This window comes from Emydura macquarii, unplaced genomic scaffold (genome assembly GCF_026122565.2).
Source record: "Emydura macquarii macquarii isolate MOO-44397 ecotype Brisbane River unplaced genomic scaffold, CSIRO-AGI_Emac_v2 contig_2422, whole genome shotgun sequence".
NCBI classification, from domain to species: domain Eukaryota; kingdom Metazoa; phylum Chordata; order Testudines; family Chelidae; genus Emydura; species Emydura macquarii.
Genome location: NW_027132559.1, coordinates 26,606,211 through 26,627,821, shown reverse-complemented (window position 1 = coordinate 26,627,821; position 21,611 = coordinate 26,606,211). Strand labels below are relative to the sequence as shown.

General features: G+C 43.3%; 1 protein-coding gene across 1 annotated transcript in view; it reads right to left on the bottom strand.

Moving 5' to 3' along the window:
* The window catches only part of THSD7A (thrombospondin type 1 domain containing 7A), a 451,937-nt gene that overhangs the window by 161,616 nt on the left and 268,710 nt on the right, over positions 1-21,611 (bottom strand). The window contains exon 6 of the mRNA XM_067562127.1: positions 14,902-15,733. Within this exon, the coding sequence (XP_067418228.1) occupies positions 14,902-15,733 (832 nt within the window). The remainder of the gene's footprint in view (positions 1-14,901; positions 15,734-21,611) is intronic.

Genomic DNA, 21,611 nt, shown 5'->3' with positions numbered 1-21,611 from the left:
ATGGATGCCATTAAGGTATGGATTATGAAGTGAATTGGCATAAAAGCCTCTGTATAAAGGTAAAATATTTCATTGTGTTCTTAGTAAAATAAAAACAGTAGCAATTTAGAGTAAATTCTCTCCCCAGATTTGAGATACTGTTTTAGAATCAGGTGTCAGAACATGCACATGATGGAACACTGGGTGGGATCTAGAGTCTAACCCCACCATCAATATCTCCCCTCTGAGTGATGATTTGTTGGCTCACATATATGCTTGTTTATTTAGGAGGTTAGTGAAAGCCCACTTGTATTTCTTCCTGGAGACAAATGTGACAGTATTCATCATGAGATGGTTATGATTAATTTTTGCTACAGCTACACTGTTTGTTATCATTCATGCTGTATATTGTTGTGCAGAAACTCGTTAGTACCTTGTAGTACAATGGGTGGTTACATTCAACAATGCCTCTCACTTATTCATTTACAAATCAAGCATTGTCTAGATAAGTGCTTTTCACCAGACTACTTTCCCATGATCATATAAAATTTAAATTACTTCTGCCAGCAACAAAGAACAACGGCCAAAATATTTTTTTGTGGGAAGGAAGTTATCCTAATATTACTGAGGGGAGAGGTGGGGAAGAGAAAAAAAGAAAAAGAAAATTTCTAAAAATATTAAGGAATAGATACAATGAAGAAGATAGCCAAAACAGCAGCAAGTGCAGGGACCATTCACTTGGATTCAATAAGGTACATGCACATCCAAACAAAGTGATGGAACCTGCCACGCCAGTTCTAAAAACACTTAGAAATATTCTGCCCAGATGATTTATTAATTTCCTAATCTCAAGCTTTTTTTTGCCAACAGGGGTATTTTTTCCTGTTTTAAAACATGTCATTAGAATTCTGATGTTTAATTTAAAATGACAAGAAAACATTATGCTACCATCATAAAATTAATAGAACACCCGACAAAGAAAAACATCTGAAACTTTGATAATCATCCGGTTCAAAGGTTAATGCCTCTCCATACAAATTACTGTAAAATGAAAGCAGAGGATACTTATGCATAGACAATATCAGGGTATTGAATCAAAGACGAAAGCTCACGCTCTCTCTCTCACACACTCTTTCTCTCTTTAAGAAAACAGGATGGGAGTCAGTCAAAGTTTCTAAAGAGACCTCTAGCTTCAAGTAAAAACAAAACAAGACTTGTGTCTCTGCTGTATGTAAGGATTTATCTACAAGGGTATATATGTATGTACTATGTAAAGAAGCATATACTGTGAAAAACGGCTGGCTTCACCTTAGTGGGTCTCGCACTTTTGCCTCTCGTAGTGGGCCAGGGCGTCACCAGTTACCCCATCTCCCCAAGGAGGGGAGTAGGAACCCGGGCCCACCCACTGCTCTGGGTCCGAGCCCAGGGGGCCCTATGAGTAGCAGCTATGTGCTGCTGGCACCGTACTCACAGCTGCAGTCTTTCCCCCTGGGCTAATATTCCCCCTGTCCTTCTGGCTTCTTGAACTCAGTACCTTCCTCAGCACTCCTTTCTGCTCCTCCAAACACTCTGCACTCCTTCCTGCTCCTTCACACAACTCTGCACTCCTTCACACAGCATGGCACTCCTATTCCTCCAGCTCGCGTTCTGGCTGGGCCTTAATTGGCCTCAGCTGCTCCTAATTGCCCACCTCATGACTTCTAGCTAGCCTGCAGAGAACAGAGCCCTGAGCATTCTGGGGCTTACATACCTCTCTTCGAGCACTCTCCTACTAGGTGAGGGCAGCCATGCCCCCACTGCTCAGGCTTATCTTGAGCGGGTCTTGGGAAAGGACGCTCCCTGCCCCCCCTCGGTCCCGGCCCTCCAGTGCTTTCCATCGGGCCCCGGCCTCCAAGGCCTCCCTCTCCCCACGCAGTGAGCCGGCTGCACGACCTGCAGCCGGTCCTCTTTTGAACTGCACTGAGGGACCATCTCTACACGCTCATGCTGCACACCCTTCACTTCCTCGCCCTCATTTCGACCTGCAGTCACCTGCGGAGAGTGTGGACCCCCGGTGGGCCAGTCTGTACTCCACCCTGACCCCACGGCCTACTGGGGACATCAGTTGGTGTCTTCTTCACGGAGCAGTGAGCATGGGCGTGTACTTGGCGTGGTTCACCCCTCACCCTGACAGTTGCCCCTATTGTGGTGTGAGAGAGACCCTGGAGCACATCTACCTTGAGTGCGCCAGGTTGCAGCCCCTGTTTTGGCTCCTCCAGAACCTCCTGCTGAGGTTCTGGCTGCACTTCTCCCTGCACCTGTTCATTTACGCACACCCCATCCATGGCCCCACGAAGTCATGGGACCTCCTCATCAACCTCCTTCTAGCCCTGGCCAAACTGGCCATCTATAAGACCAGGGAGAGGAGGTTGGCAGGGGGGGACGCTCTGCGACTGTGGGGCCTGCTTCTGTTCCCTTGTGCACTCACGCATCCGGGCAGAGTTCCTCTGGACAGCGTCCACTGGCTCCCTTGACACCTTCCGGGAGCAGTGGGTGCTGTCCGGGGTTCTCTGCTCAGTGTCCCATTCTGGTTCTCTTCGTTTGACCCTGTGACCCGCACGCCCCTTCCTGTTTTTTCATTAGTTGTCCCCAATAATTAGTTGCATCCCGGGCTCAGTGGCTCCTCCCGTTAGGCTGGGGAAGGGGCCTTTAGTAGTGGGTGGGCTTGTGGCCGCCCACTCTCTGGTTTACAAACAGAAGCACTTTCCTAATGCCCTCTGCCCCTGCTATATCACAATACGTACATAGTTATTACATGCACTTAAGTAAATGTGTTGCGGAAATAGCATGACAACTGTCTAGGCCCAATATTGTAGCAAGTAACTGAACAAACATCTTACAAACACTGCTACAAAAAAGGTTACAGAATTTAACAGTTTAGCAGAATTTGAAATGAGCTGTATAAGGGATGTTTATTGTTTGAAACATTTCATAAGCTTTTTGACGAAACTTGCACAGAACTCAAGTTTTAAAAACTATGAAAATTATGCTCATCCTGCTAGTGATTGGTTTGTATGTTACTTGTGTAGTTGTACCCCATATATGTTAACGTTTACTTGTGTCAACATGTATAGTGTAAGGCTGAGTCTACAATAGGAAAAGGAGTAAACATTAAGAGCTATTTTGGGAGTTTACTCTTGGTCCATAGTAAGAAGAGTGCCTGGCTACGCTGCCCCAGAAGCAGATCTGCAAGAGAAGTGTGACCTTATGAACTCTGCTGACCAAATGCACTGGAGCTCCAACTATTCCCCACCTCTGCCTGTCCATTCCCTCACACTTGCACAGGAGAGGGAGACACAGTCCTGAGAAAGCTCAACACACTATGACGCTTGTGGCATGTAGCTCACACAGGAGGATAAGGGAATACCTTATGGCTAAGTAAATACTGTAGTAAATAACAAAGCAGAAGTTACATGAATATTTACAGAGTTATGACCTGGCATAAATACAATGAATTCTAAATCTCAGATAGAATGTCACTGTTTAAAATTCTTGAATTATTTAACTATTTAGGGCTCTTGTTATGATCAGTTGATAGAAATTCACTGGTGATATGTTAAAAAAGATGCTTGAAAGAGTGGTGGGGAAGAATCTGTGCTAAAGATCCTAGGGCCCAATACTGTGTACCACTAAGCATCCTCATCTTATACTGAAGTTAAGGGAGCACTGAGTGCTCAGCATTAATAGATTCATAGAATTTAAGGCCAGGAGGGACCATTATATCATCTGGTCTAAGCTCCTGTATAGCATAGACAACTAAATTTACAGTTACCCTTGTACGGAGACCAATAATTTGTGTTTGGCTAAAACAATTATTCCATAAAGGCATCCGGTCTTGATTTGTTTGTGCAGGGATGTGACCATACATTCAAACAACAAAACAGACTTTCAGCATTTGAAAAGTCTTAAACAAATCGAGTGTTGGGGAGAGAAATGATTCAGCGCTAGTGTTTCAGTTACTCAATTCAGGGTGTCCGTTTCCATCTTAAAGCCAGACTTGGGTGTGATTTCTCAAGACTTCAGTAATACTGACAGGCCAGTGTCAAAATTACAGCCTCAGTAAAACGATGAAGCTGGTACTTAGAACAGAAATGAACTCTGACTGAATAATGCTACGGGCACCCATGCTTAAATTACATCATCATCTTAAAACCATATTAAAAATGTATTGGCTATGTCAGACTCACAAATGCAAGGAAATTCACCCTTGAGGATTAAAGACACAATGCAGAGCAATAGGAAAACAGATGATTGGGTCTATGGGTCTATAATATGTTCCATAAAGATACCTTTAAAAGGTGCTGAATGTTGTGGCATATACACAAGTCTGGGGGTTTTCTAAGACAAAATAATTGTACTTTAGTAAGCCCAAAATAATTGGTAAATGTGTATGTAAACAGAACCCAGCTGTTTTGGTGGCAAATAATAAATAGCGCAACACCCCATGTCAGCCCAAAGTAAGCACCGCTACCATAAAATGGCAAAAAAGTGCTCTACAGAAACTGTAGAGCCTGAAAGGAGACTGTAGCAACCATACTGGGTGGCAAGGAAGTTGGGGGGGTCTCTATAAAATTCAGCAAACATTAAGGAATTAAACCTTAAAATTAATTCTCTAACTAATTAACATATCTATAAATACTGTAAATAATTAAATAATAACTATGTTTCTCAGGCAATTAAGTGCAGCATATATGGTACCAAATTTGTTATGCACTGAATGCAGGGAATAAAAGAAATAAAACCAGGGAAATGGTCAAGGTTGTTAAACAGCACACATATCTGAACCACACTAGTGGAAAAAGAAATTCATAATATTGGGAAAGAAAATCTGCAATTTTCGAGGCTAGAAGGTCCTGGACATTGGGCACCACATGAAATGAATGATTACTATTCCTAGATGAACATGGACTCCTAAAGAACTGGTATATGCTAACAATATAGGTACAATAAAGAATGGGACCTATAAACAGCATTTTCCCAGTGTGAAGATGGCAACACAAGGAGGAGATGAAATAAAAACAGCCTGCTGTAAATGAATTAAGTACAGGTGATTCTGTGAGTGCTTGGCCTGAATGAACCTGACCAGAAATGAGAGAGGTTGAGCCCAATTAGTCATTAAAGAGAGAGTGAAGGAGGCAGTACAGCTTGGGTACACAATATGTGCTCTGGAATACCACAACTTTTCAGTGGGAACACCACCATGCCAGGGAAGCCTGGATGGGTTTTGTCTGAACTTCACCTCTCTGACTCTGACTGGGACCCATGCTCTATGGCCAAGTGTGCAAATGAAGGAGAACGTGACCGAGGCTGTGATAGACAACACCAAATGGGAATTACTGGTGACCAATCTCTTTGCACCTGTACCTCCCTTGTCCATTAACACCACTGATTTGATACAAAGGAAAATAGAGCAATTGGTGCCCACTGCTCAATTACCAGCCAAGCAACAAGCAATTGGGAATGATATTGTTCAGGTAGTGGAAACACTGTGGTGGGCTGTACCAGAAGAGGTGAGCTTGCACTCCCTGGTTCATACATTAAGCTTAATATTGACAGTGTTGAAATGATTACCATCACTGTGGTCTTGGGAACGTGCTGCTGGGTAATACACTTGAAAAAGAAAGCACAGAAAGACAGGAATATGATGTAAATGAAACTAATGCTAATATAAAAAGAAAGACAGAAGCAGGGCAATGTACCTGAAGCCTGACCCAACATGAGTAATTAACACATGGAGGGAGGCCTCGTTTTCTGGAAGATAGAATTAGGAAAGTAAATGAATCATCAGGTTGAAAATAGAACGTTTGTGTTAAATAAGATAAGTAAATAGGTCAGCAGGCTAAGAAGACAATGTCTGAGGGAGAACACCCAGAGAACTACTTACTATGAACTAGATAACAAGAGACAAAATCAGTTAGGAATGTAGAGATGAGGTAAAGAGGAAGCCGAAGTATGGACAGTATGTGGACAGTGCATGCTGCATAGGTATTGGTTTTTGCAGACTAAACAAGTCAATCAAAAAACATGTGATGCCATGTATAGTAAATGCAATGAGATGTGTAATGTATATAATAGGAGAAAGTTTCTGTGTAACTTTGGAGCTGTGTCGTACCATGCATTGCCCCACGCCACCCCTGTGTTTGAGTCTGATCAACTCAGTGTAGCACTGCTGTATGCCAAATAAAGATACCTGAGTGACGAAGGCTGGAGTCAAACTGAATTCTTGGAAAGCCGAGGGGAAGGAGATCTCGGAGGGAATCCCAACACTAAAGTAGATAAGGCCCTAAACAGACAAGTGCTTAACTGTTTTCGCTGAAAACTAAAATGTCCAGATAGACCAAAAACCTTCACAATAATATATAACAATCAAAGTGTATCATGTCATTGTGCCATTCACAATGATGTATCTGACATCCTGTACATGACAACCACCCCCTCACAACCACACTAAACCCCAAAACCAACATTACACTGAAGTATTATAGCACTCAGGAGACTAAACTACAGTGGATGCCGCTTAACAGCAATCCCAATAACAACAACTTTCACTTAATAGCAACATTTTGCTGCGAAATGATCCCATCCTATTGAATTTAATGTTAATGGGATTCAGATATTGCAACAGGCATGACGCTGAGTAACAGTTTTGTACTGGCGGGCAGGCCGTGGCCACAAGGAAGGTTTGTGGGGCTGCCTCCAGTGAAGGAAACTCTGGGAGGTACCTTCCCTGGTTGCAGCTCCACAAACCTGCCTGCAGCCAGGGAGCTGCCCAACAGGGGAACCTCTGCCAGAGTCCCAGCATTGATTTTTCACACTTGCTGTCTGGTCACCCTATCCCAGGCCTATCTCTTCCAGGGGTCTCTGGCACTCCAGCTCCTGGCACCTTCCTTGCCTTCTCCAGCCCTACTCCCATCTCGGAGCTGTAGCCACAGGGTTGCTTCCTTGAGCCTCTGGCCCCCTTGCTCCAGGGACCCCCACAGGAGATAGCTCCACTCCAGCATGGCTTTGACCCTCAGGGCTCAGCCTGTCTCAGAGTCCCCCAACACCCCAATCCTGCTGCCTACTAGCAGCCCTTTATAGGCCCAGATGTAGCCCAGCCCTCTTTAGTTAGCTGGATTAGGTTCACCTGCTCCTATCCAGGTGAGTTGGGCTCAATGTATCCACAGAAACCAACTACCTTGTGACATAAACCTTCCCTCCACTTTCCAGGAGTCATGAATATATATATATATTTTTTTTTTTTTCTTCTTGTGAGGTGCCCCCTCATAACTCTCACCTTCTCAGTGCAAAAACACTTTTCTGCCCTGACATTCTGCAACATCAGTTCTGACAACATTTCAGGTCCCAAAACCTTCTTCAATGTAACCAAAATATTGCCCTCAGTGGTTTAACATAATACCAGCTTTGCCCATCAAGTACTCCCTAGGTCCTAAAGACTACAGCTAGGTCCCACCTCCACTCCCCCAGCACAAATTCTTGGTCCCAAACCCCCCCGAGTTATACAGCGAGGCCAGGGTCACACATATCGAGGCTCACTGGGCACAGTCTCCACATTATCTGTGTCCATCTCCTGGACTTTGGGGTCTTTGCATGTTTAGGTTTTCCATCACTGCATGCAGAGCCTCTACTTTGGTCTCAAGTTTGTCAACTATGTGGAGTAAGCGTTGTTTTTCCTCCTCAGTGAACTGAGATCTGTGGCCAGCTCTTCTTTCTGCTTCTGGTAGTTCAGCCTGGGCTCTGACAGTATCTTGCTGAATTCTGGGATTCTGCCTTGGTCCCTATAGTACCCTGCTGTGCTCAGGACTCCATTTGTTTCCCCGCTGTACCCTGGTGGGCCTGGGACTCCATCTGGGTCCCTGCTGTACCTTGCTGAGTTTTCCCCATCTGGGCTGGGCCACTTCTTCCTGCAGGTGCAAGCATTGTTTCCCTTCCCCCGACACCCGTAAGGTGCTTACATTGTCCAACTCCTGTTGACACTTCCTAAGCTGGTCCGTCAGGCCTCAGGGAAAATTGTGTTCTCCCTCTCAATCCTCCTTTGCCATCCTTACTATGGCTCCCAGCCCCTTTACTTTCTTTCTCATTGGTCCTTGACCTCTGCCAGCTTGCATGAGGACTGAGAAACCCACCCAGACTCTCCCCAGAACCATGGATCAAGGCAGACCCTTGACCATCCCGACATGCAGTCAGCTTTTCGACCCCGAACCTCCAGCTCAGATTCTGGGGTGGAATAGACGTGGATCTCACTATGGATACAGGAGACATACTGGGAGATGTCAGTCCAGGCAATTTTACCTCACCTGGTCTTTCTGAACCAGAATGCACCCACAACCCACAAGGGAGTTTACAATACCCTTAACTACATTTCCTGTCACCCTAACTACTACTATCCCAGTGGGGCTCCCCCTGACTTTTAGAGTGGTCCCACTGTAGTAACAATTTATGGCCCATAATTGGGCAATTTTTTTTTTAATATTCCCAGACTGGCCATTCCTGAAGCAAATCATGGGAGCTTGGTCCCCTTCCCACTAGTATTTCCAGTAGATAACAAGGTCCCTTGTAGGTGCTGTGCATTGCCACCCACACCCCCAAGTTTAGGACACTTGGGGTCTTCCTGGGCTTCCCTACGTCTCCCTCTGGTGAATTTCCCTCAATTTACCATACCATCCTGGCTGCTCATCTCTTTCGGCCTCAAAGAAGACTTCAGGTCACTCCACAGCTTCCAGCACTGAGGCTGACTGGAAGCGCCTTACCTAGCTCTGCGCCCCTCCGTTCGGGAACTGTTCCAGGATAGCCTGGTCCAAAACTTTCTGCGGTGAACTGGTCTTTGCGCAGAGCCACCACATTGCAAGTTCCCATAATCTCTGGGCTACTACCCATGGTTGTGCCCCTGGCTGGAACAGTTCCACCCAGAATCTGTGCCTGTAAGCCTCAGGAGTCAGCCCTAACTGGTCCAGGATGGCTGCCTTCACCATCAAGTAGGAGTTTTCCCGCTCATCACTCACTGCCCAGTACACGGCCTGCACCTCACACATCAGGAACAGTGCTATGCAGGCCGCCCAAATTGACTCCTCCCAGTCGGCTGCCTTTGCCACCCACTCAAATGTCCAGAGAAAAGCCATGGGGTCATCTTCTGATGCAAGCTTCACCAGGCCAAGAGACAACGGGCCCCAGTCCCATCACCAGCTGCATTACTGGATGTGGGGTGGCACAACCATTTCTGTATCCTATCCTGTTGTTTGGAGTGGACTTCTTGCCCCCTCTGTTGTGCCACAAACTAGATGTCCTGCTGTTTCTGCTGATTTTCCAACAGCTGCTGCTGCTCTTGCAGCCGCTGCATACTGGCTACCTCTTCTGCTGCCCTGCCACTAACAGGCAGATCATGTCCTTCATCTTTCCCCTTAGTCTTATGCTGGGATCCCATTTCTGGTACCATATGTCACCAAGGGCCGTTGCTGCTCCCAGGTTACAAGCATGTGCTTGGCACACCCAGTCTCAGTCAAGAGGGTTTATTTTTATAACAAAAGTTAACAAACAAAGCAATTGCAGTGCTAACTAAATACCTGGCCCCCAAGCCTTAGGACCACCCCTCCCAGGAGTTTCTGGCAATCCAGCTTCTGGCAGCTTCCACACCCCCACCAGCTCTGCTCCCTTCTTGGAGCCACAGCCATGGGGATTGCTTCCTTGAATCCCTGGCCCCCTTGCTCCAGGGACCCAACACAGGAGTTAACACCACTCCAGTGTGGCTTTGCCCCCCAGGGCTCAGCCTGTCTCAGTCCTTCCCCACCCACCTACTAGCAGTCCTTTATAGGCCCAGGTGTAGCCCAGACTTCTTTAACTAGCTGGATTAGGCTCACCTGCTCCCACCCCATGGTTGCTGGACTTAGTGTATCCACAGAGACAAGCTACCCTGTGACAGACACATTTCAGTCCAGAACAAGTTTTCATGATGAAGCTATAGCATAAATACCTGGAAGAATGATTTTGAAGGGCAAGTTTTCAGCTTGGTTGCACCCTCAGAAATTCATGCACATTTTCTGGAATCACAAAAGTCAGCATGTGCAATTGCAAACTGAGTAACTGGAGTGGAGGAGCAGAGAACATTTTTGTGGCCACAGCCTCTGGCAGTGATGAGGCAGATCTTCATCTCATGTGAATTATTATAGTTTCATTGAAAACACACACAAATCTCCTCAGCTGATAAAAACATCCGAAAAAAGCTTAAGTACAAGTTCTAGTACATACATAAAATCACATAATCACCCTTCCCTTTAGTGCCAATATCCAGTTGGAGATACGATGCTGTATCTAACTTTATGGGAAGAATATTGCATTAAAAACTCTGTGCATTTGCAACATCAAATTATGCCCATTAGAGATTAAAAGACCAGTCATCTGACCAGTCCTTCCCACAGTGTATTTTCCATTGTTTCATTGCCACAGACAATAAGGCTCCCTCCACTTCCCTTGGGCCACTATTCTATAGGCCTATGTGCATGCATATGCATATGTAGAATGCTGATGTTCATGAGATTTGAGTATGCTCAGGTGCAAGTGTTTCCACTTGCCTGATGTCTATGGTATCTTTGGAGAGATCAGGAGGTAAGGTATGCTGTTGATTGCTAACTGAGCATTTTCTTTCCTTTACTATTTATGTCAGAGCCTTGTTCAATTGATGAACTGTTTCTCTGTGAGTTTCTCCTCCTTTTTGATTTTAAAATTATAAAATATGCTAGTTTAGATGTTTTGGTTACTCCTGCAAAAATTTGTGAACTTTCAAAACACAGAAATAACTGCTGACCTTTCACAGAATCATAAAAGATTAGGCTTGGAAGGGACCTCAAGAGGTCATAGTCCAACCCCCTGCTCAAACCAGGAGCAATGACTGGCTCTGTGGATGTAGGGAAAACAGAGGACCCAACTAAATCATCCCAGCCAGGGCTTTGTCAAGCTATACCTTAAAAACCTCTAAGGATGGAGATTCCACCACCTTCCTAGGTAACCCATTCCAGTGCTTCACCACCCCCCTAGTGAAAAAGATTTTCCTAATATCTAACCTAGACCTCCCCCACTGCAACTTGAGACCATTGCTCCAAGTTCTGTCATCTATTACCAATGAGTACATCCTAGCTACATCCTCCCCGGAACCCTCCTCCAGGTAGTTGAAGACTGCTATCAAATCCCCCTGCATTCTGCTCTTCTGCAGACTAAACAAGCCTAGTTCCCTCAGCCTCTCCTCATAAGTCATGTGCCCCAGCCCCCTAATTATTTTCATTGCCCTCTGCTGGACTCTCTCCAATTTGTCCACATCCTTTCTGTAGTGGGGGGCCCAAAACTAGACACAATATTCCAAATGTAGCCTTACCAGTGCCGAATAAAGGGGAATAATCACTTCCCTCCATCTGCTGGCAATGCTCCTCTTAATGCAGCCCAATATGCTGTTAAACCTTCTTGGCAATAAGGACACACTGCTGACTCATATCCAGCTTCTTGTCCAATGTAACCCCCAGGTTCATTCCTGCAATACTGCTGCCAAGCCAGTCAGTCCCCAGTCTGTAACTGCATGGGATTCTTCCGTCCTAAGTACAGGACTCTGCACTTCTCCTTGTTGAACCTCATCAGATTTTTTTTGGCCCAATCCTCTAATTTGTCTAGGTCACTCTGTATTCTATCCCTGCCCTCCAGGGTATGTACCACTCTCCCTAGCTTAGTGTCCTCTGTAAACTTGCTGAGGGTGCAATCTATCCCATCCTTCAGATCATTAATGAAAATGTTAAACAAAACTGGCCTCAGCACTGACCCCTGGGGCACTCCGCTTGTGATCGACAGCCAGCTAGACATGGAGCCATTGATCACTACTCATTGAGCCCAATGATCTAGCCAGCTTTCTATCCATCTTCTAGTCCATTCATCCAACCCATACTACTTTAACTTGCTTATAAGAATACTGTGGGAGACCATATCAAAAGCTTTACTAAAGTCAAGGTATATCATGTCCATCGCTTTTTCCGACATCCACAGAGCCAGTCATTTCATCATAGAAGGCAATCAGATTCGTCATACATGAGTTGCCCTTGGTGAATCCACACTGACTGTTCCTGATCACCTTCTTCTTTTCCAAGTGCCTCAAAATGGATTCCTTGAGGACCTGCTCCATGATTTTTCCAGGGACTGAGGTGAGGCTGACCGCTCTGTAGTTCCCCAGATCCTCTTTCTCCCCTTTTTGTCAGTACAAGTATGTTTACGATTTGAAGGATAATGGCATGGGTCCATCTTTTATGGTAGCACTGCTTCTGAAAGATGGGACTGAGGGACTAACATTACAAACACTTGCTCTTCCTTGTCCTATGATAATTTTTCTTTACACTATTTACAAGGGAGGCATCATAGTCCAGTGGACAGGGCACTAGACTGGCAGCAGGAGACATGGATTCTATTGTCAGCTCTACTCTTGACTCACTTTCAGTAAGTCACTTGGGACAAAATTTCCAACTGTCCATCAAACTTAGTTACCTCCTTTTTTGGGTGCCAGGTTCAGAACAGGTGGGAAATTTTACCTAAGTACATCTAAAATTTAGGCCCTCGGTGTCTTCTCAAGCAGAACATCCTAAGGGCCTTCAGTTTTGTTTTTTCTCCTCTTCTGAAATTGGGGATAATGAAACTTAACTACTTTTGTGTAGCACTGCGATCCACAACTGAAAACTGTTATGTAATGCTAAGTAGTAGTAATAGGAATGATGGATCATATTATTGTGACTGATATTGGGAAGCAGGGTTTCTCATAACTAGGCATGAGTATAAGGTAATAAATTTTAAATATATTTTGAACTTTTGTGTTGCATGTCTGAAAACCTCACATAATTGGAAGGGCTGCATTAAATGGTGCCCCGAGGGAATGGTTGAACTAATTACACTTTTTAAAACTGAATGAGGAGTTAAATGACAAAGTGAAAATTCAAGTGAAATATCCACAGTAGAAATTAATCTAATGGCAGTGAGTGACAAGTTAGTTCAGCTAGCAGGGTCATTCATTTAACAGTGGGAGTCAAATTAGTTCATCACCTGCTATACTTGAGAAAAGAAAGTGGGGAGGATCAGATGACAGAATGCAAAAAATGGAAGAGATCAGCAAGGGAAGGGAGAAGAATTAAAATGAAGTAAAACATGCTGGATTTTGGAAGGAAAAATACCAGTTGGAGAAGGAGGCCCAGGAGGTAGAACAGAATGGAAGGGAATATGGTGATAAGAAAGAACAGTCAAAATCCAGGAGGGAAGCGGGGAGGAAGAATTAGGGTGAAAATCTCTTAAGAAAATGGAACGTAACATCGGAAGGACTTAAAGTCACAGGAAAAAGAAAGAAGATGAATCTATCTATTATAAGGCCAGAAGAGACCACTGTTTTCATCTATTCTGACCTCCTGTATAACACAGGTCACACAACTTTCCTGCATTAATTCCTTTTTGAACTAGAGCATATCTTTTAGAAAAACATCCAATCTTTTTGACTTAAGAATTGCCAGTGATGGAGAATCCACCACAACTCTTGATAAATTGTTCCAATTGTTAATTACCCTCACTGATAAAAATTTGTACCTTATTTCAAGTCTGAATTTGTCTAGCTTCAACTTCCAGCCATTGGATTTCATTAAACCTTTGTCTGTTAGACTGAAGAGCCCGTTTTAGAATGTTTGTTCCCCATGTAAGTACTTACAAACTGTGATGAATTCACCCTTTAACCTTCTTCTCTGATAAACTAAATAGATTGCACTCCTTCAATCTACCACTATAAGGCACGTTTTCTAATCCCTTAATCATTCTCATGACTTTTCTCAGAACCCTCTCCAATTTATCAACATACTTCTTGAATTGTGGACACCAGAACAAGAAACAGTAATCTAGTACCAGTTGTGCCTGTGTCAAATGCACAGATGATAATATAGCCTCCCAACTCCTACTTGATATTCCCCTGTTTATTATACATCCAAGGATTTCATTAGTCCTGTTGGCCACAGTGTTGAACTGGAAACTCATGTTTTACTGATTATTCACCAACACCCCCACTCTTTTTAAGGGTTACTGCTTCCCAGGAGAGAGTCCCCCATCCTTTAAGAATGGTCTGTATTGTTTGTTCCTACATGCATAATTTTACAATTGACTATATTAAAATGCATAGTTTTTGTGCTCAGAAAGATAGATGCAAAAGGAGACAAGAGAGAATAAAAATATTTGAAAGCAAAATACAAATTTTTTTATATAATTATCTTTTCAGGAGCTTAGCTGTAGGAAACAAGATCAGAAACAGAAACTGATCGTGTAAAGAGTGAACAGTACTTTACACATTTACATTTCAAAAACAAAATATTCTGTAATGGATATATATTGCCTTTTTTTATTTTCAGATTCTTTTCCTTGTGTCTGTCAGACACCCTCGCCCAGCCCTGTTATTGGGTGTGCCCAAAGCTTTAAAAACAATAATGCAGACATCACCTGTACTCAAGCATGCTTCATTTGTTATGGAGGAAACGTGCCAAAATGCCACAGAAACAGAACATGCAGTTGATGAATAACCTCAGTCTTTCAGCAAGCCTTTTGGGATAGGTATTTAGACAAACAAAGGCTACATGATGTATAATACTTAGTAGAGCATGTTTAAGTGATATTTAGTACAATCAACGCCATTTGTGCTATGCTTTTTCAAATGTATTATGGAAAAATCTTAAACTCGACAGGGTAAGGCAGAGCGGGAAATAGATCGTGTTATTCTGATATAAAGGTGCATACAACAGTCAAATTATTAAGAGATTATTCATGATTTACTTAAAGTTCCAACTTTACACAGAGAGACAGACAGACACACCAATGTTCAAGTTAATAAATAGTAATTACCTCAAGGCAGCAGTTTTCCCGTTTCTGTGAGTACATGTAACCTGACGGGTCTGATACCCAATCTGTATGTCCCAATATTTGTTCTCCTGTCTGTTCTGTCTATTTCGATTCCTCTTTTTCTTAATAAGCTCCCGAGCCTCAGGATCCCGTACTCCTTTTTCTCTGTCCTTCTCCTTTTCTTTGTTCTTCCCTCGTTTCCTTGCTTGCCTTATGTGTCTTGAGTGGGGCATTGAGCATGTACTCCAGGGCCCCACATTTAAGCTATGCATGCTTTCTTCAGTAGTACACGGGGTAGAATGACAGATCTGAAATTCAGTCAGGTTAGGGCAGGCAGAGCCACCAAACTGAGCCGGAGCAACAATGTGACGAGTTCGACGTTGAAGCCCATTACCACAAGTCTTGGAGCATTCTGACCAGGGGGAGAATTCTGCCACGATACAGTCCTGACGGCAAGGGATGAGGCATGCCTGCTCCAGGCGAGGCTTTGGCTCAAAGTACTCGCATATGACATCCTCAGCAGAAACCCCATTTGATTTTTGGACACAAGTTACGTCTCTCAGCTGGATTCCTTCTTCCCCTTTGATGCATTCCACCGGTTTTTCAAGATTCCTTGAAATAACTGGCTGGCACTGATTCCAGTTGCCCAACTGCCAATCATATAGTTCTTTGTGCCAGTCACAAACCCTGAAACAGTTCTGTTGGTTCTCAGGCCTCTCTGTCTGTTTACAGTTTGTGGGCAGTGTTGTCCATCCTTCCACATGAGCACACCATACTGCCCGTGTTTGGATACCACCTGGACCACATTCATCTCCCATACATCTGCCCCAGGGACCTAGGAAACAAGATGAAAGCCACTATAATATTTTACATTTAATTGCTGCTGCATTATCGAACTCAAGATACAGCGAGAAAGCTCAAGAATCAAGAGTGCATTGCTTCCCAATAGCCTCTTCGTATGATTTGGGGGGGGGGGGGGAGGGGGGAGGGGGGGGGGGGGGGGGTACTTGATTTTTACCTATTATAGAATATAATCTCAGCGAGCCCACATAACAGAATAAGTAAAGGACTATCCATCTGGTTTCTGATATTTTTGATTATCAATGCATTTTACAACATTGTTTTCTTTTTATGTTGAGTAATTAAAATATTTATGCTCCTGGAGTTCATCAGGGATTAGTCACAACAGAATTAAGACATTATACAGATTTATTTGTCAATATTTGTTTGGCCAGCAAGGTGGGAGAAAAGTTTCCCCACAATAGGTGCAAATAATTTCGGCTCCCACGTACAGGCAAACTCTTGTGGAGATCAGATTTTGGTTTTCTGAATAGCTTGTACATTGCAACCTAGCTTCATAGTCAAGTGCTATGTAGTTCTCATTTTTCTAAATTATGTCAAATAAAGAGAACAACATAAAAAAAAATCTGAAAAACAATACTAATTTCAGGTGATGAGAGACCTATTTCACCAATTTTTAAATCTTCCCCATGCTACTAAAAATAAAGGAAGCAGGTTAAGTAAGCCTTTGTTCTGAGTAATTCATGAATAGTCCTAGTGAAATATATATTCAGAGATGAAGTCTTACATTGTCATGACAATTCACAGAACGATAGAAATAAGTGATGAAAAAGAACTAGTAGGTCTACAATAGGCACGTATCTTTAGACTAATAACCAAACTATTAGAATGATCATGGATTTGAAAGCTTACAATGTAAACACTTTCTGCACTTTAAAGAAAAGGCACAATATTCAACATGGCAAATTCTCAAAAATACACAAGTTACATAAGGGGAGGAATGTCTCTGTGTTTATTATGAAAGCTGCTGCCTGTTATTTTCCTGAGTTTTGACAAATTGATCAAAAGCAAAAAGATGCCATTTCTGTCAGCAGAAATTGCAAATCTGAACTAAGGGTGAAATGTTATAATATTCAGGAAAATAAAATCTCAGCTATGACTTGTGTTATTATAGTCACAAAATGAAAGACTTTTTGTATAGGTATCTTACTAACACAAAATTATGAAATATGCACAAGTTTATATTACAACCATAGGCGTGCGCACGGGGTGTGCCGGAAGGGAAGGGTACACTTTTCCGAGGCTAAATTGTAGATCATGCCTGAGGATATTTATAGAAACATATTTCCCTGTATCTATGTTTCTATTGTCCAGATTTTGTGAGATTTGCTGGAGCCAATCAGAAGCAGTGTTAGAGCAGTCTCAAGCAATATTCTGAACAATGAGTTGCTGGGCCTGCTGGCCCAGCCCAGGCCCTTCTCCTTTTTCTCTGTCCTTCTCCTTTTCTTTGTTCTTCCCTCATTTCTTAGCTTGCCTTATGTGTCTTGAGTGGGGCAGTTAAACTAGGACTTGTAGTTTGAATTGAGACACAGAGAGATTTGTGCTTCTCTTTTTTACATGGTCTAGCATATCAAGATCAAGAACTACCAGTTCCAGAGTTCCTTATGCATAGGCAGAAGGGAGGGACAGCTGGTGGGAGGGGCAAAGCATCATAAGATAGCGGGAGCCAGTGCTGCTGCTTCTTCTGGTAGGATTTGCAGGCCCAAAATATATGTAAGTGTCTAATTCACTCACAGTCACACACATACCCAATACTTCCATGTCTGGTGGTGGCTATAAATACAAATCAGGCAGCCAGAAACGTAAGGAGGTAAAAGAAAGGGAACTAAAAGACGCTAACGGACACCAATCTATCCTCCAGTTTTTCAAATCATACAAGGTCTTTCTGCAGTCAGGCAATATACTAATTAGGGAAGCAGATGAACAAAATCAAGATGAAAATTATTTCAATATAGAGACTGTGTCTGTGGCACTGGCAATTGATGACAATGAAAAGCTGCCAGAACATGCATCATGTGACTCCAATCTAATGCTTGAAGATAGTCAGGTAGTATCACCATTAGCACCACCACATTGAGAAGGTTTACAAGAAGCAGGAGAGAGCAGTGCTATACTATCTGATTCTTGTCTTTTCAAAGATCCGGGCTTGTGGCCTGAAAACATAACAGATTCTATCCGTCAAAAAATTGTTCTATCTGGTGTCCTAACTTTTGAAGAAATGCAGAAGCTAGCAAAGTCAATGCCAAAAGATGTTGATGGGCATAATTTTCCTGAATTTCTTCTCAAATGTAAGACTTCCAACAAGAGAGAAAAGATACCAAGAGACTGGCTTGTTTGGAGTGCTACCAACCAAGCACTGTATTGTTTTCCATGTCGGCTGTTTCCTGAAAGGAGGCTTAAACAACGCAGTATGCTAGCAAAAAATGAAGGGTATTCACCAATTGTGAAAAAATGACAAACTATATACTAAACTTCCTGAACATGAAAATAGCAAAGAGGGGGCATTTTTCAGAAATGTAGAATATGTAACAGTAATTTCAGAATTCAAACTTGTATGATTGTATGTCCGAGATGAGGGATTGTGGTATGTGTGTGGGAGAGGGCCTGTGTTACAACTTTGTACTGGGCCTGAAAAAATTATGCTTGGGCCCTGCTCACTAGTGTACTTTTGAACACATTCTTGATTACAGTACACTGTAGAAGATGCACTGTAGCTGAACAGTTTGTTTATGGATTTTAAATCTGAGCATTACATACGTGATAGCAATGCCAGCTGGCAGAGAGATTCAGCACATGAAAACTCCTATACTGTTTTCTGCAGATTAAGTTTGAATTAGGGTTTTCAAGGTTTAACTAGATACCCAGAAAAATAAATGTATGTTTTAAGTACAAATACATGTCTGTTCCCATTTCTGCAAGATTACCCTAGTTTATCTCTAACCAGCCTTCCACAAATGCAATAATCATAGTTGTATTCATTTTATTCTAAGCATATTTACATTGAGTACAAAGATTGCATTTCCCCAGAAAATTGCATGGAGTTCTATTTAAGAACACCAACCATATCTAAAGGAAAAGAATAAAAAACTACATATATTCACCAATGAAAGTAAGGATAGTAATATAATCACAACTAACATAAAGCTAACTCATTCACCTTGAGACTGGAAACTCCTGTCTTATCACATCACTGCACCTTGTATATGCCATGTGTGTCCAATTAAAACACTTTTAAAGATCAGAACTTTGCCACTAAACTCTAGATGAAGGGATCACTATTTTGGCATTCATTTGAGACTTGAAATAATCAAGTATTCAAGAGAGAGTGCACCATATCTAAAAACTGTTCTTGACAGCTGAGCATTGCTAGCCCAAATAAATCTCATGTTCATACTAATCTAAATGCTAAAAATTGCACAGTTAGGACATTAAATGCAAACTGCAGTAATGTAAATGTGAAGAATGCTAAAAGTGCTGTATTAGAAAGTGATAAATGGGTTCTGAATTTATCTGTGGAACAGTATGAACTAACTCCACAATTTTAACTGAACCTTCTAGCACTGCTATGCTGTCATTGGATTTAACACAGACATAAAATCTGCTGTAGGGTAAAAGTTGGCACAAAAGGACTTAGAATAAAAGCATATTAAAACAAAAAACAACACAGAATACCTTGTCTATTTTTAAGTTCTAAGCATAGAAGACAGGTAGATAATGTATTAGTTCTGTGTCACTTTTTTGTGGGAGTGGGGGTTATAAAACTGAAAATGGTTTCCTCTTAAAAATGAATATTTGAAAGTTTTAACTTCATCAAGTGGGTAAGAAATAAAGGGACTACTCACATACTTCAAGTGAAGCACTGCACAAATGTTTGCAGGAGTGGGACCCTGGTAAGTTTCACCTCCTAAACTTTCAACTGCATGGACCAGTATTTCTGCAAGCTTTCAGGAGAATGTATTAATTTTGCTCAGGATAAAATGTTGTAGTTTATTGCAAATTAATTGCATCCCTGGGCAACTGTCATCAAAGCTCCCTAAATATCCACTAGTGCAAGGTTCACTAATTTTCTTGTTGGTGAAATGGTGACTTTTCACTCACGTTTATCTGCCAGTCAATTTTAGGCCTTAATTATGTCTGAAGATGGAGAAAAATATAAAATCTCAGTGGAAGAGGAGATAGAAGAACATGACAAAAAAATCATGAATCAGACCCTCCAAATCATGAGAGTTTAAAAATAATAAATGTGGGTTTTCTGGTTTATAAGCCTTTAAAATTTGACATTTACAAGCTTTTCTCTACAACCATAGGGGCTTGATATATACTTTTCATTTTTTATAATCACTACTCATTGACTCAGACTCTAAGGTTAGAAGGGGCCCATCATGATCATCTATTCTGACCTCCTGCACATTGCAAGCCATATCTAAGGGGTCTATTAGCCCCTTACTGAAACTTAGTGGGTCTTTTTGGGTTGGCCATCTCTGGAGGAAGCAGGACCCTGGAATGGACAGCCCCCAGGGCCAGTGGAGAGAGACCAACCCAGGTCAGCCTGATTGACAGGACGGGAAGGCCAATGAGGGAGCCAGGAGGGCGGGGGGAGCCCAGCCCTCCCTGTGAGCTGGAGCTGCATGCCTGGGCAGAGCTGACCAGAGCTAAGGAAAAAGCAGCCTGCAGCTGGAAGGGGAGCACAGAAAGTTGAACGGAGCCAAGCTGACCCGACCCACAGCAGCAGAGCCAGAGGGGCATCCCAGAGATCCAAGCGCAGCTACACAAAAGCAGAGCGAGCTGGGGCAGGAGCCCTCTGGAGTTAAGTGTGTGGTGAGCAGCTGGGGAGAGCAAAGGGGACTTTAGGACTGTGTGGCTACTGGCAGAGCAGGGGTCTGACAATCCCTGCGCAGCCATGGCCTGGACAGTGGGCCTCCAACATGCAACACAGACTGTGAACCCTAGAGACACAGTTTGTGGTGCCCTGTGCCAGGGGGCAGTGCTGGGTGTTTTCCTTTAACCTTTCTCCTCTTTTCTTATTTTTTTTATTTGATTTTTGATTGCTGTCTCTTTAATAAATTGTATTGCTTTGTATTGTATGCAATGATCAATGGGTCAGGGAAGCGCTGAGTGCAGAGTTAGTACCCCGGAGTGGGGACACCTTAGCCCCTGCCCTAAGGGACCACAGCAAGATTGGGGATTGAGCCCCAGGAATCCTGGGCCCAGCCTTGTCAGGGTTACAGGCACCCCACCACACAGGAGAGTGGGAGGGGAGCCCTCAAGGTCAGGTGGGCCTCTGGGTAAAGAGAGTGGGAGCAGGGACTCAGATCCTTTTGCTAGCCAACTCTACCAGGGTAAGGTACGAGCAAGGAAAGTTCCCCACGATAGCGGGCACATTCCCCCGCTTACGCATAGAACCTCACACATCCACTCCTGTAGTAGACCCCTAATCTCTGGCTGAGTTACTGATATCCTCAAATCAGGATTTAAAGACTTCAAGTTAGCGAGAACCCACCATGTACACTAGTTTAAACCTGCAAGTGAGCTGTGCCCTCGCTGTAGAGGAAGGTGAACCTCTCGGGTCTCTGCCAATGTAAGCCAGGGGAAAATTCCTTCCCGACCCCAAATATGGCAATCCGTTAGACCCTGAGCATGTGGGCAAGACCTACCAGCCAGATACCTGGGAAAGAATTATTTGTAGTAACTCAGAACCCTCCCCATGTACTGTCCCATTACAAGTCATTGGAGCTATTTGCTGCTAGCAGTCTCAGATTGGCTGCATGCCATAGTAGGAAGTCCCATCATACCATCTCCTCCATAAACTGATCAAGCTCAGTCTTGAAACCAGTTAGGTTTTTTGCCCTCTC